At 44.6% G+C, this 19,093-nt stretch overlaps 1 protein-coding gene across 2 annotated transcripts in view; it reads right to left on the reverse strand.

Annotated features, from left to right (window-relative positions):
- Positions 1–19,093, reverse strand: part of LOC115545642 (EGF-like repeat and discoidin I-like domain-containing protein 3) — an 83,157-nt gene that overhangs the window by 35,236 nt on the left and 28,828 nt on the right. For both annotated transcript variants that reach the window (XM_030358997.1, XM_030358996.1), the window contains exon 4: positions 4,081–4,194. In XM_030358997.1, the coding sequence (XP_030214857.1) occupies positions 4,081–4,194 (114 nt within the window). The remainder of the gene's footprint in view (positions 1–4,080; positions 4,195–19,093) is intronic.

The raw sequence follows: 19,093 nt of genomic DNA on the forward strand, positions 1-19,093 counted from the left end.
ACAGAAAGAAAGAAGCACTGTCCTAACTTATGCATCTCTACTCTCTATATGTTGGAAAATAGAACCTGAGGCTATGAGTACAGTTGGACTCGCCCAATGTTCAAACAGATTGAGGAAGATCAACTAAGCAGGGAGTCAGTCAATGATCACAAACGGCCAGGAGTTTTGTTTGTTTTGCTGTTTGTTGGACATGTGGCCGCAAAGGAGGAACTTCACTGTTTCTGAGGTCTCCAGTTTCAGGGCGTATCCTATAACATTAATTGCACTCTTATACTCATGCAGAACTTAAAAGAGTTTGAACTGTTTTAAGTTAGTAAAACATAATATTGTTGGTTGCATGAAATTACAATAATTTGATACTGGCATTATTAATTTGATGTGCCATCAGGGTATTGATATATTCAACCTTATCATCCGATTGAGGAATCAGAACATGGACAATGATTTATACTATGTTTTGATTACTAAAAAATAAAACTGGAGGTTGAAAGTTCACATCTCCACTTTTTGTAGATGTAGACATCAGACTGTTTTTCTAAGGATAGAATGTTTTCGTAGCCTCTGTGTCAAGGAATTTGTTACGTAAGAAAATCAGACTCCTTCATGAGCATGTTAAGGCATTTATCTCAAACAAAACCACCAAAACTTTTTCACTCTTAGGTTGCACAGGCCAACCAGTGCAAAATCGCCACCATTGCAAATCAGAAGCACGCTTTTGGACTACTCTACTGTTGATGAAATGCTTGTCTGAAATGTTTGTGTATGGTATTTCCTTACTGCTTGTATAACTGCTCACATATTACTATTACTAATATTATTGCTGAAGCACATTCTATACAGTACATGTCAAGCAGAAAATCAGAGAGAGAGAGAGAGAGAGAGTCAGAGAGAGAGAGAGTCAGAGAGCGAGAGAGAGAGTGAGAGTCAGAGAGAGAGAGAATGTGGCAGCACTGAGAGGCAAGACCACTTTGAGCTCACAGAAGACTGGAACAATGAAAACAATCCTAGCATGTAATATCCAGCTGCTGGAGCATTGGGGCCGGAGCCAACGGGGATCCAGCGAGACAATGAGTAATGTCTGAGAACCATCCTGCAGGGCTCGTCATGTCTCTGGAAGCAAGCAAGATGTGTGTGTTTCAGCTGACTAAAATCTGTTTGCATTCCACTCTATTATTATCAGCATTCGAACGATCTAGCATCTGTATTATCTACCCTCACTGCCTTGGTTAAGCTTAGCTCTTGTCTTTCCTGGAAGTTGTCGAAATAAGAGTATGGGGTAATTTGACCCTAAAGGTCGAAATACACTGGGCATGGATGGGATACCACTCTCATGCGGGGCGAGTAGCGTTGATTTTACCCGCTAGACGGACTCCGTCTTGAAGCTTGTGGTGACGTACGTTGCCACTGTTCGTCGTCCTGGAGGATCAGCGTGTTTTGCGAGGCGATAATGATGTTGGTTATGCAGGGCTTGAAAGTGTCTGCTTTATTAACATTGAATTAATTAACTTGGGCATTTTTACTGCAGGATACACATTGATTTGATGGATTTCTTTGAATGTGCAGTGTTAAAACACCCACAAGGTCGCTCTGCTGTGTTTCATTGCCTCTGGTACAATGAAGTATTTATTTTAATCATTTTTTAGACAGACCTAACTTTTCTTCGGATTTTGTTCCTGTTTGAGTCGTGCGTGGGGAGAAAGAAATAGACCACCCGGGCAAAGTTAAATGTGAAGCCATTGTAAGAGCTTTAGTTGATTGTAACTGACAAACTTTCTTGCGGGCAATCCGTGGCATGAATGTCCGTTGCACATATCATTTTGCTGTAACAGTGTTCCTGATAAGTCTGTGGAAACGTTCAGCACGAATTGGGGAAGAGTTGAGTTTGTTTTGATAAAACTCGTCTTTCTTCAGAAGGAATACCCGCCTCCCTAATACTCGTCCAACCATGACCTTGATTGAAAGTTTCAATCCAGGTTTCAGAACACAGAAACCACCTTCACCCAACATAATGACATCCTTAATGCTGTTGACTTCTGAAACATAAACAGTTACACAAACCTTTCAGACACTTTTATTATAGTAATTATTATTATCACATATCTCACTGTGGTCTCACTGTTACAGATTTATCCTGGTTTCCTGCTTTCTCAGTTTGACTGAGGAATTTGTCACATTTTGGCTCTTCTGGATACAACCTGGAACAAGTCAACCAAGGCATGTACCAGACTCTGTCCACAGACTGTCTTCAACAGCTAAATGCTTCCCCTTGGTCAGGGCATTCTACTGCCAATTTAAATTAAATTAAATTAGATTAGACCATACACCCAGTTTTTCCTGTGAGTCTGGTCACTCCACCATCAGAAAGCGAAACTAAACTAACTGGATACCACCTGAAATAAACAGCTCTCTCAACCAGAGCACAGGGTTGCATCCAAGGTGCCTTGCCTGAAAGTCTGACAACTTTTCCTCTCCATTGGAAGGCTACACCACCTCTGAAAACCTGAAGTCTCTGTATTTGAGTCCTGCAGGAAGTATGCCACCATCTCCTCCTACTTCTTCATCTGACAGCTCGTTGTAAAGTGCAATGAATCACAAAAGTAGTAAAAGTAGTGTAGTCTGTTCGCCAAGAGCTAGTTGATAAATTTTGAGGAAATATCTGGAGAAACGGTTTAAATGGCAGTGCCTCAACCTGCCTCAGTAGATCACCTTCTTCGTTTTCATTCATCATGTAGCCAGGTTCCCTTTGCCAGATAGTTGATGTATTTCGTTGAACAGACACAACTCTTACACAGCTGTGGCTGTTCTCACCTTGCCGCTCTTAATGAAACCTCTGCTAGATGTAGTCTGTCAGGGCAGCTGGGGGGGCAACCCTCCAAGCCCTGGCCTGCTGGCCCCCGTGCATACATCAGCCCTGCGACAACACACATCACTAACTCTGACACTGCTGGGCTCTGACAGCTGAATCCATCTCCCACAAGCCCTACAACTAAAGTCCCAACCGCCTCGCTGAGCCTTGCTGAATTAATTATACACACACACACACACACACACACACACACACACACACACACACACACACACACACACACACACACACACACACACACACACACACACACACACACACACACACACACACACACCGATCATAATGTGGCATTGAGATAAAATTCCCATGATGAAAATTGGAAATAGGAATCGTTGCGAAATTTTACAATTAACCAAACAAATAAAAGAAACAAAAAGGCAAGCAACCCCAATATATATAGGGTTTAGCGGGTTCAGGGCTGCATTCCATCTTTATCATAATCCTGACATATTACTTGGGTGAGAAAACCCAATTTCAGCACCGCATAATAAACAAAATAAAACCCCTTTGAGCTTTACTGTCTCATAAAATGAAAACCACTTGTAAAATAAGTGACAATGAACAAACCCGTCTCTTACTTTAAGCCGAGGTTTGAAAAAGGGACGAGGGTTAGCTAACACACTGGCTGTGACGTCTGCACAGTTCAGTGTTTACTCCCTGTGATTGGGTTTCCAGGGTGCGAGGCCATTCTACTGCCAAGAGTGCTACATCTGGGACTAGATGTCCTGTAGCTTTGTAAGACATGAAATGAAGAACTTAAACTGAGCATTGAAGGATCACAGAAGCAATATTGTGCTTCAACCATCCCGCCCCCCCGCCCACCCCTTCCCCAGCCTTGCACTTTTCTTTGTGATCCATTGGGTGGGGCTTTTCACCGCAACTTCAAGCAGTGTTGATTCAGAGGATTGTGAAACAGATACTTGGAAAGGAGAATGAAGGAGTGGTGTTATCGAGTTCACTGGAAACCCCAACTTAAGGCTGGTTCGTTCAGAGAACAACACATGGAATGTGAAAGGTTGATCTCCACTCCAAGTGTCTTTAATGCATGCAATGTTTGGTTCATAATACTACATTTATTATTGATCACTCTTGATGCACACATTCAAGATGGGTTTGAAAGGGTTCCATGTGCAACGCTGGCCTTGCCCTTCAAAGAGTACAGGGAATATATGCTGTTTGAACAAGTTAAAAGGAGAAACCATAGTACTTACTGTATTGGCAGTTCCTTCCCATGTATTCCCCTGGACATTCACAGGAGTAGTTGGCCACCAGATCAGTGCAAATGCCCCCATTTTTGCAGGGGTTTCTTTCGCATTCGTTAACATCTAGAAGAGCCAAGGGAGAAAAAAACAAGAGCGTTTGTTTCTTTGAAGCGGACATGTAGGCAATTAGAAAGCCCTCATTCTCATTAGCATGCATTGCTGGGGAGCATTTATTGAATTTGCTCCATTTGGTACCTGCTTTGGCCTGACCATACAAACTTTCACAAAGACATTGGCTTGGGGAATGAATAAATCAGACGGCTCCTTTGGAGGTGATGAACGCTAGACAGTCAACTTCTAGATTGTTAAGAATAATAAAAAATATTCTAAAGCTGTGTAAAAAATGATTTCCATCTAAGTTTATATTTTTACTGAGTATCACTTAAAGATCCATTGTTTAGCATAAGTACACATAAAATGTAATGTATGAATTTCTAGTGGAAGAACTAAGATAGCATTTAATGTAACACATTACAATACCCATTTCAATTAAACAGTGTGTGTGTGTGTGTGTATGTTTGCGCATCATTTTGTATTTCAGCATGTTGGCCAAACTGCATGAATGTTTCATAAAAGGCCATTTTATTGGATCTCAAATTTTGTTATCTTGCATATTAATATACCTCTTCCACATCTCACACATCAGGGAACCCTTTTCCAGACACAAGAGTGGCCTATATTTCCTGTGATACATTTATGATAAAGAATCATGCTCTGCTAGCTGTTACACTGCGGTAGTTAAAAGATGGGATAAAAAAAACGTTGCATGCGCAGTTTAAGAAACCTGCAAAGTAGTGCATGGCAGGCCCCACTGAGAACGATTATGCTAAATAGTGGTATTAATGGGGCTACAGGATTAAGATTAGAATTTTAGAACACCTGCACTTTACAGAGGGAAAAGGAGATTAAGCTAAATCCAGTATATTGATTGTCGGCCCAGAGGTTGTGAGTTGCTGAAGTTCAGGTGATAAAAATAAATCCACATTATCCAGTCAGTTTGACAATCCAGTCTTCACCAATGTTTCCTTAAATTATTATGTTGCTTTAGAAATGCAAATTCACAACCACTTTTACTCAGAAATATGTGACCAAAAATGTACATGGCCAGAAGGGACGGTATTTATGATTCATGCAGACTGTGTATTTTCCCAGCCATGTTGTCCAGGCTGTATAAAATTGGATATGGAAAGAAAAAAATAATCACTGCAAATATTAAGATTTTAAGAAACATTTGTCGTTCTGTGGACCTTTCCCCTAAATTGTTGTGTTGCATGCATTCTGGTCAAGCTTGTAATTAGCTGTTTGTAAGCCTCTTCTCTAACAACACATCATTAATTAAAATAAGCAAACAACACACTTGTAAGGGAATCATCTTGATTGTGGGACGCGGTTTCAATTAAGGGGGATTAGGTATTAATTAATTCCGGCTAAACGGATTCCACTCAAACTCTTAATTTGACAAATGCCAACTAGCCCTGGCATTTACAATCATCAGTTGAGTTTTTAAGATTCACAAAACTATTGTAATTCTCATTAACCCAATGCTAATGAATTTGATTCAGAAATGTATAATAATGTAGCCCAAGCAAATCTTTTGTTCTATTAATTCTTAAATATATTCTGGAATGAGGGAACATTATCTATCAACAAATCCAGTATATGTCAGCATTCTTTGAAGACCTAAAGCCAAGTCAAACATACAAGTTAATGTTTTTAAACTGCTTATTGAGGTGTGTAATGCAATTTAGACACATAACACTGAAGACCAGTGTGAATGCTTAATTAAGTGACGATATCAGGCCGTCAACATATTGATGTCAATAAGTTGCCCTGATACCGAGATTAGCCCACCGCAATTTACAAAGAGCAATAACGTGTTCTGCATACAGCACAAAACAGCTTTAAGGGCTATTATCAGTGTTATCGCACAGCAACCAACGTTGTTATTCCTCCCTCTCTTATCTTAATGTTTAAAACCTGCCTTTTTTCCAAGGCTACCATTCAGGGTTGGAACGGGCCGTAGAGCAACTCCATATAGCCCAGGGGCAAAACGTATCAGAGCAGAGAAGAAAACACACAGCCAGTCTCACGACTAACTGGGCTTTCATTAGAAGCCATCGGCTCATGGAGGATCAACGGTGGAAAAGATAGACTTTTTTCTCTCGCTGAGTAAAGCTATGGTGGGGTAGAGAGGGCGGGCAGGGGGGGGGGGGGGGGGGGGGGGTGCGGAGGAGGAAATGCATCACTTTACGGAACAGAGGTAATCCACCCAACGGAAAGATGAGAAGGGAGATGAGGAGGAGATCCAGGTGAAAAAAAGGATGTGACAGAGTAGAGGCTTGGGTGGTGGAAATATGTTAAGAGAGACGTATCCGAAAGCAGATTGACACACTGTCTCTAGTCCGCAATGACTAGAGGGCCAGAGAGAGACATAGGGTAATAGAAAATAAAACCATGTCCTATTATATTGCATTGATTGGCAACACAATAACAAACTTGAGTGCACTGGCTTATTATCACTTACTCACTAACCTGCCTCCTCATATTTAATCACTCATTAAGAGACCAAAAAAAGTAACGCGTACACATTTTGTTAAATCCGTGCGCTAATCACGTCCTTGTTCATCAGACATGAAGGCTCGGAAACAATTCCAGCCGCGAAGACAGACAGCAGCTCTATTGTGAGCCTGTCTCTGTGCTCTGATTGGAATAAAAGAAGTGCCGCGCTCCGTGCCTCTGCGCTCCCCCTCTGTGCCGTAAAGAAAGAAAGAAAAAAGTCTCAGTGGGACAATAATGAGTGCAGCGAACGGCGCTGTGTGTCAGGAACTATGGCCGCCGCTGAGCGCTAAATTGGCTGTGGAGAGTCAGGGGAGCGGGCTCCGGCGCCGCGGTAGGTAGGGTCAATAGTGACCTCTCGCTGGGCTGCACTGACCCTCAACCGAGACTGCACCTGCTATGCGGCCGGTGAAGCACGTCGCCCTGTGAGGTACCCCCTCCTTCCATGAGCTACTGCGTGGGAATCCACTTGGGATTTACATGAAGAAGGGAACGCTCAATTTAGAGCAAGATGTGTTAGAGTGGTAATTTGTCTGGTCCGTCCACCGAGATACTCCTTAATGTGTCCATGTCTCAACGGCGTGCTTGACCTGAACACTCCATTGGTTTAAGTATCCAGTAGAAAATGGCGTTGCAATCATCTCAAAGTCAACACACATTTTCAGCTCCACAAACATAATTAGCAGGTAATCTACCAAAAATCCTAAATCCATTGTTTAAAATCCTATAAATTAAACAATCAGATGTATTTGAGCAATGAGGTTGCATAGAACTCATCTTTTATAGTTGTTTAAGATTAGGAAAATGGCAGATGAACAGTTTTTTTTTTTGTTGATATTATTGATCGATTAGTCCCTGCAAGGAGGAACACAAAAGTTCGACCTTTAATGTTGCTGACAGAAATGGATGACGTGGGAAAAAATATCAGATGGGGGGGGGGTAGTTTCAATATTTACATCATACAGTACAAACTCAGAGAGAGAGAGAGAGAGAGAGAGAGAGAGAGAGAGAGAGAGAGAGAGAGAGAGAGAGAGAGAGAGAGTGAGAGATTTGGAGGATGCAATTATATATATAGTCGTGTAAGGTCAAGTGTGTAAAAATAATGTATTCCCAAGGACACCTTCAGCTGGGTTATTCTCAACAAAACCTGCCATTCAAATGTATGGCAGGAATATGTTGCAGACCTATTAATTTGAGAAGCTACGCACATCATTTTAGTCTTAAAGACTAGGATGAAGTTGTGCGAAGAGGACATTGGGTGTCTCAAGGGTACTCCACTCGGAATCGGAATTGCTCTTGTAGAAAATCCCTGCAGCTCTGAGACCGAAGCTTCGGAAATTGGTGTGTGAGAGACATGGTGATCGACGTGAAAAAAAATGAACCACTACGCCAAACATAGACATACAACCGGACCTTCAGAAACACAGAGGAAGTGTATGTTATGCTGCACAATATTCCCATACCTTTGGACATACACCTGAAATGATACACCGATTATTTTCATTATTTCTAATCTAAGCAACTTTATGTATCCACTATGTCCATATATATTTTCTCAGCTTTCCTCAGTCTAACTCAAACTCACTCAAGTGTATACCAACGTCTCACTATAGTCACTAGATTACTGCCAATGACTCAAATTAAACATCTTTGTAAAGTAATATATGTGCATGCATTGTGTATGTATACATATATCTGTATATTTATATCCTGTACTTTCTGCTTGGGATCATGCATTTCCCATCTGGGATCAATACATTTGTATATTACTGGCAATGACTCAAATGAAATATCTTTGTAATGCTTTTATTGAAAGAGCACTTCTATTTTCATTTCAGCCATCTGCCAGCAGGCACACCTTCACAACCACAGAGTGCTCGGAAATGAACATGCAGTCCAAGGGAACTGCGATATCTAAACTTCAATTAGGGCGCCTGCAAAAGCATACAAGGCTTTTCACAGGAAGGATGAAACACACTCTCTTCAGGAAGGATAAATAGGCACGGTGGGTGCTAAGAGACCATAAGTGAGGGGTATAAGTGACGTGTTAGTTAAGAAACATCCTGCACTCTGATCAGAACAAGTTCCGGATGTCCGTCTCATGATAAGAGCTTTTTATGTGGTTACTTTGGTTAAACTACTTCTCAAAAAGTGTTTCTCAGACGGAACATAAAGCAACAAAAAGAGAACACATGCTAACTCACAGCAATATAGCACAACAATGCAGATATCATGACATAGTATCCATTAGCTATCCTATGGAAATTAAACTAAAGAAGGTTTTCTTCCACTAGCACCTTGTAAACCAGTTCAAACTACTCTGGTATCAGGCTTCCTGACAGCCCCTCTGTATGTATCTGTATCTTTTCAACTTTATAGTATGTAGTCCTTGTTTGCAAGCGATTCAACATATTTAGGGCTGCAGCTTCAGCCACCTGTGTTCTCCTGTCTTGTTTATCCACTGTATGGTGCAATAATGCGACTATGCTTCGTCTGGTACTTTCTAGGCACTGAAGTGCACTCTCTCTTCTCTTGCTGTGTGTGTGTGTGTGTGTGTGTGTGTGTGTGTGTGTGTGTGTGTGTGTGTGTGTGTGTGTGTGTGTGTGCGCGCAAGTGTGGTGTTCTTAAGTACATGGAACTGGTGTATAGATGATGCCCACATCAGATAAAATGCTGTGTCATCTCTTGAAGACGGCACTATCTGAATGATTAGGGACCTGCTAACCATTAGCAGATCACTGCAGCAAACTACCTGAACACACATGCTTAGACTTTGGATACATGGTTGCACACATATGAATGTAAAATGAATCATACCAGCTATATACAACAATAAATACATGGAAGGTGTGCCATGGAAACATAGACCTACTTAATTACAACCTTGCGCATGGACAGGGCCGTTGCACCAAATCCTGGGCCCTGTATACAAGAGGAACTGATGCCCCCCCCCCCCCCCCCCCCCCCCCCCGAATTCCCCCTACCAATTGTTGACGGGGGGGGGGTAACACTATGGGCTGGTGGATTTATTGCCATGGGCCCCCCCTCTGCCTTGGGCCCCCCCAGGACTGCCTCACTTTCCCCCGCAGTCCGTCGGCCCAGCGCATGGATACTAAAGGTACCAACATCTTCAGAAAATAAGCTTCAAAATCACACACACAGACAGGTGTTAAAGCCGGGCTAATAATCGTGTAAATATACAAGTTAACTTATTCAGAGAACAATGGTTTCAGATTCAACCATGACAAATCAACCATTTATTTGGACAACTCATAGATGTCTATACCTTAAAGGGGACCTATTATGCTTTTTCGACTTTTATGACCTATGGACTTTGTTATAATGATTGATAGTCATGTTTAACCATACTAAAGTGTCAAATAATGACGTACATGCATTTCGACGTATTCCCTGCTGACAGTCTGGGGTGGCTGTGCAGAGCGCTAAACACTTGGGATTCACTTGTTCATATTTCCGGGAAATCATCTACGTAGATGCACTCCTGCCGCGCCCCCATATGCCTGGTCAAATCCGCCCACGCGTCGCTTCAAGGAAGGTAACCAATCACAACGGAGTTGGGTTGGCAGGGGGGGGGCGAAGGGCGGAGAAGGACGAAACCGAGCGTTGACAGAGAAGGCTGAAAGCGCCCAGATGAGAGAAAGAGTTCACCGAAAATCTACATCGTTTTTTGTGTATGGTTAAACATGACTATCAATCATTATAACAACTTTTATAGGTCATAAAAGTCGAAAAGCATGATAGGTCCCCTTTAACAAAAATGGTGAATAGATCAATGTGGGTGCCACATAAAATGAACTGACTAACTCAAATAAATTGTGCCTTTTTGTGACCCCAATCCTTCATGCACCGTGGGCTAGCATACCATATCATGTTCTTAGGGGTCATTATTTGTCTAGACTATCATGTTTTGTTCTACCTCGTTGTTATGATCTTAGGAATAGGGTTAGCTTTGGAGTGCTTTGGGTTAGGGTCAGTACTTATATCACACAGAGGGGGCGGTGTTGAGGGGCTCATTAGCTGTAATTGACAACAGCTGAGGCGGCAGGTGAGTCTCAGGAAGTGAGACTCTGGGTAGATGGTCTCTGGAGGTTCTGCAGGTGAGAATCCGAATTTGTTAGACTGAACTCCAAGGACACAAGTTTCTGTCAAGAAACTTCGATAAGAGAACTTTTGTTTGTAAACGGGATTCAAAGCCAGGGCTGGTCACCTGGAGACGAGGCGTCGGTGCGGCGTGACACTGAGAGACAGCTGTTCGCGTACGGTGGCTGTGGACCTGCGGTGAGTACCTCGCACATAACCCCCTAGATAGGTAAGACTGCACTCACCCACGGAAAGTTTAGGAACATACCTGAAGTTCGATCCACCATCTAGGGGCAGACATTAGGTTACGGGCGGGGCTGTTTACCCGGCTAATAAAGAGTGCGGTAGGGATGCTGCGTAACACTTGTGAGGTTGATTAATGAGTAAATTCATGTTGTTATTGGAGACTCTGTAGTTGTGTGGTCACTATTGAACTGTGTGTGCACTACTGAAATGCATTTTAAAACATGACATATTATATATAAGATTTTCTGTTTCGGCATGGCTGATTAATGAGGAAGATAAATGATTAATATAACTTGATAGCAACTTTCACACATCAAGCTTATAATATCACGGTGCAAATTAAAGCACAATGTCAACCCGCATTAACGTTGTGCATGATTTCCATCTTAGTTATTTTTTGGAACAAGTATGTGGTGTCAAGTCATTCATCTAGTGTGGCTGGTGTCTTTGTGGTCACTCTGGTTGGTTCCTTCTCCTGTATAACTGCCAACACGTCAGATCAGGTGTTGCTTGGGGATGTTTCTTGGTTTTGATGGGAATGACAGAATACACTTATATCCATTCATCATTTTAACACATATTGGCCAATAACGTCTGTGGAAAATTTGTGAAAGAGCATTAACAAATCAGACTAATTTGAGAGAGAAAATCTATGGCAAATTCCTGATGCATTAACATCAGCTGACATGATGTTATGCTTCTGAAGTTCAGCCTTTCTCCCATGGGTTCACCATGAGCCAAGCACCCTTGTTTATTTCCAAACCCTTTTCGACAGACAGGAAATAGAGTCATATCCTCTTTGGCTCGAAGAATGTCTGGTTGGATGCACACAGTGGCAAACTGACATTGGGATTTACAAAGCAGATCTTTGACTAGGCCTTTAACACCCATCAGAAAAGCACATTATATAGACCCGTACGCACTCTTGTGTTCTTTCTCAAGGTCATGTCCTCTTTTTCACTGGTTTGTTGGAGATTTTTGTATTTTTATTTGCACTTGTCAATTTGATAGACCTGTGATAGAGGGGGCCATCAGATCTTGTTTGGCTCTGGCCCCGTGAAGCCTTTTGAAACTGGAATATCTTTTAAGATCTATTTAAATTACCTTGACTTGACTCATTTCTCAAACATTCATCCGACATTACCTACAGAATGCAGAATTCTTTACCGTAAGTCAAAGAAAACACTTTGATTAAGAACATTTAGAACCACTCACACACCAATCACACTCTTGGGGCTAGGGTAGGTCATTTGGAAAAACCTGCCAGAGCGAGCCAGATTTGTCTATCTATCCAATCAAAAACTTCATGCCTCTTTCCAAATCCACTCCACCAGATCCTGTGACTAACTCTCTAGCTTTAGCAATTTGTCTGCCTAGCCTTGTGGAAGACCCAGGTCATGAGCACAGGGTATACAGGCAAAGTATACCCTGTTTCTAGCATAGTAGGCCATCCAATCTTTTCCTTCAAACCAACTGAAATGATTGGACGACAGCCACTGACACCTGTTTTGTATTTCATTTGACAGAGCATTTGATTTATTGATTGCTGTCGTGAAATTATGACAACAAATGCTTCTCAAATAAATTGCCATCCCTAGATTTGATAATGAATCAATTTGGCATAATTGCCGTTAGTTAGCAATTACTTTGCTAACTTGCAAAGTAGGTAATTACCATGTTTACCTTCGGCGCTGCTGAAGCTCCCCACGTATATCGTCAGTCAGTGTCTATCACCAGACTCCATTTAAGAATGCAAATATATTTTATTTATTATACAGGTTAGAATGGTCAATGATAACCTATAGGTCAAACTGTAGTGCTTAATATTTATGAATGTAATAACTAAACAATCATGTGGATTTTTCAAAGAACAAGGTAGCAATAATATATTCTTCATTTAGAAAATCTAGGCCTACAACAAGGGCATATAATTATATCAATGACACCAATGAATTATGATGACACAATTAACAGGCCACTACAGACCAAACTGTTTCAGGCTTAGGAAGCGTGCTTATATTGCCCTTTAGCAAAAACAAATGAATTGCATGCTATAGAGATACCAACTGCATTATTTAGGTTATCAATACCATGGGAACAATTTTCCCCTATCCACACATCAAGGAAAAACTCTATGATGGGTTCTGTTGAGCATAGATCTCAGAATGTGCTTTTCTTTTTCTTTTTAACGAAACACAATTTTGCAAAGCAGAATTCCAGTAACAACACACACACACACACACACACACACACACACACACACACACACACACACACACACACACACACACACACACACACACACACACACACACACACACAGCAAGAGAAGAGAGAGTAGGTGGTCTGTGGTCTCATAAATGATGTGCTGGGAGGGTGTCGCGTGGAAAGCGGTATGTCATCCAAACGGTTCTCTGTCCCAGTAATAGATCAAAGGAGAGAGTTTGACTGCTTCCAGTGGCCTGTAGATCTCAGGGCTAGCCATAGAAGAGGAACATGTTTATATGTGTGGTACAACAGTGTCCTTGGGTGAAATAAAGTGCTAAAAGAAATATTTTGCATACACTTCAAAATACTGTGTGTGTGTATCTATATATATTACTGTACATATTATAAGCACTGCGTTGTGAGGATACTTGCATATATAGTAGGGTTTGCCACCATTAAAGATGTAAATCAAGATGATTAATATACTGCATTCTTGCTGTCCCAATGGGGCTGAAGTGGTTTACCAATATATAAATAAAATGAGACTGTAGATTAGCATAATCCATGTACTTCTTAAATTTCCCTATGCAACTTAAAGGCTTAGCAGGAGAAGAAATAGTTTAAACCAACAGAAACAGACCGTAGGCACTATGACTAAAGATAAATTTCAGTTTATTTTCAAAATAAGTTGCTATTCTCTAATCTACGTACTTCTTCTTCCATATGTGGAATAATGGCTACTTTTTTCAGTTGCTTTTAGTCACACTATAACTCGATCTAAATCCAATTTACTAAGCTGCTCCAGACATTTTTTTTAAATACAGCCAACAACTAAATTTAAATGTGTGCTTTTATCTGTAAAATTAAGTTAGTTCCCCTCTTTGAACAGTTTCACCATAGGTGCTTAGAAATGTTAAAGCTCCACTGAAATTGAGCCTTGTTGCAGAATGATTAAAAAATAAATATATCTCTAAATATCTTTCTTCCCTGGCCTTTCTTAGTGGATTCACACAAGACCAAAGCCTAAGTATCAGGAGCTCCCACTACCATCAGGGCAGCAACTATCCCAATACAGCCTAAACCAAAGGATGTGTGCTACTGAGGTAAAGGGAGGAGAAGGGGGAATAAGTACCTAGGAATGAAACGTTACAGCTGGGAGAACGAGCCAAAGGCAAAGAGGCTCTGGGAAAGGAATATGTGATATCCTTGTCTTGATGTGTGGATCGAAGGCTGCCCATAATCTTCCCAAGATTAATTGACTGACAGTAACGGCCCCTTGCAGCTTCGTATCAGGCCGCAATGGTAAACATTGGCCCGGCCACTCCGGTCCCTGCGGCAGTGAAGCTGCCAGGGTTAACTCACCATGATAGCCAACTGTCAATACATGATTTAATATGAAGCCCTGTCCTAACCAAAAAAACAAAAGAAACAGCATACATTCCATTTTGAGCCTCAAATCAATCCAATCCTGTCAGAGTATTTCAAAGGAAGGGCAGAGACTGATTAAAGATCAATAAAAGAGGAAGGGTTTGTTCCAAAAGACAAGCCCTGGAGGATGGGGTTATTGAGAAGAAACGATGTAAGGCTGTAACACTGATCTTAAGCTAAAAATGAAAAAATGCATCTTCTATGTCTTCTCTTTTGCAGTGGAGGTGCAATACAAAACATAACACAGTTCACCGACCACTACAAGTGACTAACATCTAACTGGACTGGCATCCTGGCTTGCTGGTTGAACACTGGTTTTTCTATGAGCTCAGTAAAAAAAAAAAGTCAACTCATGCACATAGTTACATAAAAATAAGACTTGGTTAAGCTTGTACCTCCCCGAGTTGTTCATGGTTCACCATTTATGTTTGTGTTATATCACTCAATGCAAAATGCAGGTTGCTGTAACATTTAGTATTTAGGGTAATGCTCAAAAATGTCACGGTCTCTCCCACCGGATCCTAGCTGCCGCTAGTTTTCTCTGTTTGTCTTGTCTGTCTGTCATGTTCTGTTTCATGTACGGGGGCGTGGCCTGCTGAACTCCCCAACCCAGCCACGGTGATCACCCGCACCTGACCATCATCACCAATCACGCCCACCTGTATATCTTCCCCAGTCATTCAACCTTTCGTCGCCAGATCGTCAACTACACTTACCTAGCTAAGTTATCCTCCGACCTCTCTAGCCCTTTCCTAGTATTCTCGTTGTTCTCGTTCACCACCCGACTCTCCTCTCCTGCAGGAATACCAGTTCCTCCGAACCGTCGAGGGTGACTACCTGTCCGGCAATCCACCCGACCAACCATCTCCGGATCGCCACAGACATTCTCCTCTGCTCTGTGTAGCAATAAACTGGTTAATTGCTACCAACCTCTTCCTGTCGTCATTTGTGCCGTGCGTTTGGGTTCACCCCGTCTTGCCCCGTAACAGTACGATCTGGCCAAAAGATGGACCCAGCCGACACAAATGACGCAGCCGATTCCTTGGCCGCTCGCTTAGCGAATTTAACCCAGGAGGTACGCCGCCAAGGCGGCCTCGGGGTAGAACATTCCCGGAACCTGAGGGAGGCTTCCGCAAGCCTAGCCCGATTTGCTACGGCATTGTCGTCCCTCGAGTCCCGGCTGGCACTCTTGACCCCTCCCTCTGGTCCGTCCGCGGATCCCCCCGCTACGGTCCCTATCGTTCGTCGGGAGCCCTACGTCCCAACCCCGGCACCATATGGGGGCGATCCTGGAGCCTGTCATGGGTTCCTTCTCCAGGTGGGAGGAGTTTTCCAGCAGCAGCCACTCACCTACGCCACCGAGACCTCCCGCATCGCCTACCTCGTCGCCTGCCTTCGAGGGGTGGCGCTTACCTGGGCTTCGGCTGAGATGGACCGCGGGGGTCCCGAGGCCTCGAACTATTTAGCCTTTACTACGGCGCTGCGACGGACGTTCGATCATCCAGTTCGGGGCCGAGAGGCTGCCCAGAGACTTTTGGATTTACGCCAGGGCAGTCGCAGCGTGGCGGAGCTGGTGATTGACTTCCGTATCTACGCAGCAGAGAGCGGCTGGCGTGACGACGCTCTGAGAGACGTTTTTCAGCGCTCCCTGGCTGATCATCTACGGGATGAGATCGCGTTGCGGGACGAGCCGTCCGACTTGGAGGCACTCATTACTCTCGCCATGCAATTGGACAACCGCATTCGGGAGCGAAGGAGGGAGAGTGTCGTCCGGACCCCGTCATCGTTTCCTTCCCAGCACACGACAGTGAGACCTCCGCCGCGGATTACCGAGGCCTTTCGTGAGCCTCCGAGCCTTCCCGAGCCAGAGCCCATGCAGCTGGGGCGCGTCCACCTAACCATGGAGGAACGCGACCAGCGCCGACGGACGGGCGCTTGCATGTATTGTGGGAGGACGGGCCATATCCTCCTTCACTGTCCCCGGCGCCCGGGAAACGGTCCGGCTCGGTCGTAATGGGAGTTTATCGATCGAGTTGTGTCCCTAACTATTCTAACTCCCGTACTCTGCTGAAGGCCACTCTGTCTTGGCAGAACCGCTCCTTGCCCCTCTCCGCCCTCGTCGATTCCGGAGCAGACGAGAGTTTTTTGGACCGAAGGGTGGCTCGACAGCTGGGAGTAGACCTCATCCCACTCGACGTGCCTATGGAGGTGAGTGCGCTCAACGGATTGCACCTGGACAGAATTGAGCACAAGACCGCTCCCATGTCCTTGCTGCTCTCCGGTAACCATCAGGAAAAGATTTCCTTTCACCTCATTGACTCACCCCAGACTCCTGTGGTCCTGGGCCATCCCTGGCTTCGTCTCCATAACCCCAGTTTGGAGTGGGTTTCTGGTAGGATCACTGCTTGGAGTACCCATTGCCTATTGAACTGTTTACGCTCCGCCTCAGCACCTACGGCAGTCTCCCCACCGACGGTTCCGGAGTCCCCGGACCTCACGTTGGTGCCCCTGGACTATCATGATTTAGGATCTGTATTCAGTAAACAACACGCACTATCTCTGCCACCACATCGCCCTTATGATTGTGCCATTGATTTACTTCCTGGTTCCCCTCTCCCTAGCAGCCGCCTGTTTAACCTCTCACTTCCAGAACGAGAGGCCATGGAGGGGTATATCCGGGACTCTCTTGCCGCAGGGATTATTCGGCCCTCATCTTCACCGGTAGGAGCAGGGTTTTTTTTTGTTTCCAAGAAGGATAAGTCCCTTCGCCCCTGCATTGATTATAGGGGACTCAACGACATTACGATTAAGAACAAGTACTCGTTGCCCCTCATAGACTCTGCCTTTGTTCCCCTGCGGGGTGCTACAGTTTTTACCAAGCTGGACCTCCGTAACGCCTACCACTTGGTCCGCATCCGAGAAGGGGACGAGTGGAAGACAGGCTTCACTACTCCATTAGGTCATTTCGAGTACCTGGTGATGCCTTTTGGTCTTACAAATGCCCCTGCAGTATTTCAGGCCCTGGTCAATGACGTATTGAGAGACATGCTCCATCAGTTTGTGTTCGTGTACATTGATGATATCCTGATTTTCTCCCGGTCCCTCGCAGAACACAAGCTGCATGTCCGTCAAGTGCTGCAGCGCCTCTTGGAGAATCGTCTATTTGTCAAGGCGGAGAAATGCGAATTCCATGCGCCATCGGTGACCTTCCTGGGATTCGTTATCGGCCAGGGGAGGCTGGAGATGGATCCAGGAAAGGTAGCTGCTGTAGCTGATTGGCCTACTCCCACCAATCGCAAGCAGCTCCAACGCTTTCTGGGGTTTGCAAACTTCTACAGAAGGTTCATTAGGAACTTCAGCCGCATCGTCGCGCCCCTCACAGCGCTGACCTCCGTCAAGGTGACCTTCAGATGGACCTCGGAGGCCGCGGCGGCCCTCGAGGTGTTGAAGCGACGCTTCGTCTCCGCTCCGGTTCTCACGCAGCCCGATGGCAAGCTGCAATTCGTGGTGGAGGTCGACGCATCGGACACTGGGGTTGGAGCTGTACTGTCCCAACGCTCAGCTTCGGACGGTAAGCTTCACCCTTGTGCTTTCCTCTCTCGAGGGCTATCTCCCCCAGAGCGGAACTACGACGTGGGAAATCGGGAGCTCCTCGCCGTCAAGCTCGCGCTCGAGGAGTGGCGTCACTGGCTGGAGGGGGCGGAACTGCCGTTCGTCGTGTGGACGGACCACAAGAATCTGAGTTATATCCAGTCTGCAAAACGTCTCAACTCCCGCCAGGCAAGGTGGGCGCTATTTTTTGGTCGCTTTAAATTCTCCCTTTCCTATCGCCCGGGTTCCCGCAACACCAAGCCGGACGCATTGTCCCGTTTGCACTCCGTGGACGGGGAGTGTTCTGTTTTGGACTCCATTCTACCACCCACTTGTGTGGTGGGCTCAGTGGTCTGGAGGATTGAGTCCTTGGTTACCCAGGCCCAGGCTCATCAGGCCGATCCGGGCACGGGCCCTCCCGGTCGGTTGTTTGTTCCGGATGCAGTCCGTTCAGACGTATTACAGTGGGGTCACTCATCGAGGCTGGCTTGTCATCCCGGAATCAACCGGACTCTGGCTTTCCTGCAACGCCGGTTCTGGTGGCCTACCATGGACCGGGACACCAGGTCTTTCATCGCCGCATGTACCACCTGTGCGCGCAACAAGACAACCAACAAACCCCGGTCGGGACTGCTTCGCCCGCTCCCCATCCCCAGTCGTCCGTGGTCCAACATCGCCCTGGATTTCGTTACCGGTCTCCCTCCATCCAGAGGTAACACCACCATACTCACCATAATTGATCGTTTTTCGAAGGCAGCCCACTTCATCGCTCTACCCGGACTTCCCTCTGCGAGAGAGACTGCAGAGCTGATGGTTTCTCAGGTTTTCCGAA

Source organism: Gadus morhua, chromosome 6 (genome assembly GCF_902167405.1).
Source record: "Gadus morhua chromosome 6, gadMor3.0, whole genome shotgun sequence".
Taxonomy (NCBI): domain Eukaryota; kingdom Metazoa; phylum Chordata; class Actinopteri; order Gadiformes; family Gadidae; genus Gadus; species Gadus morhua.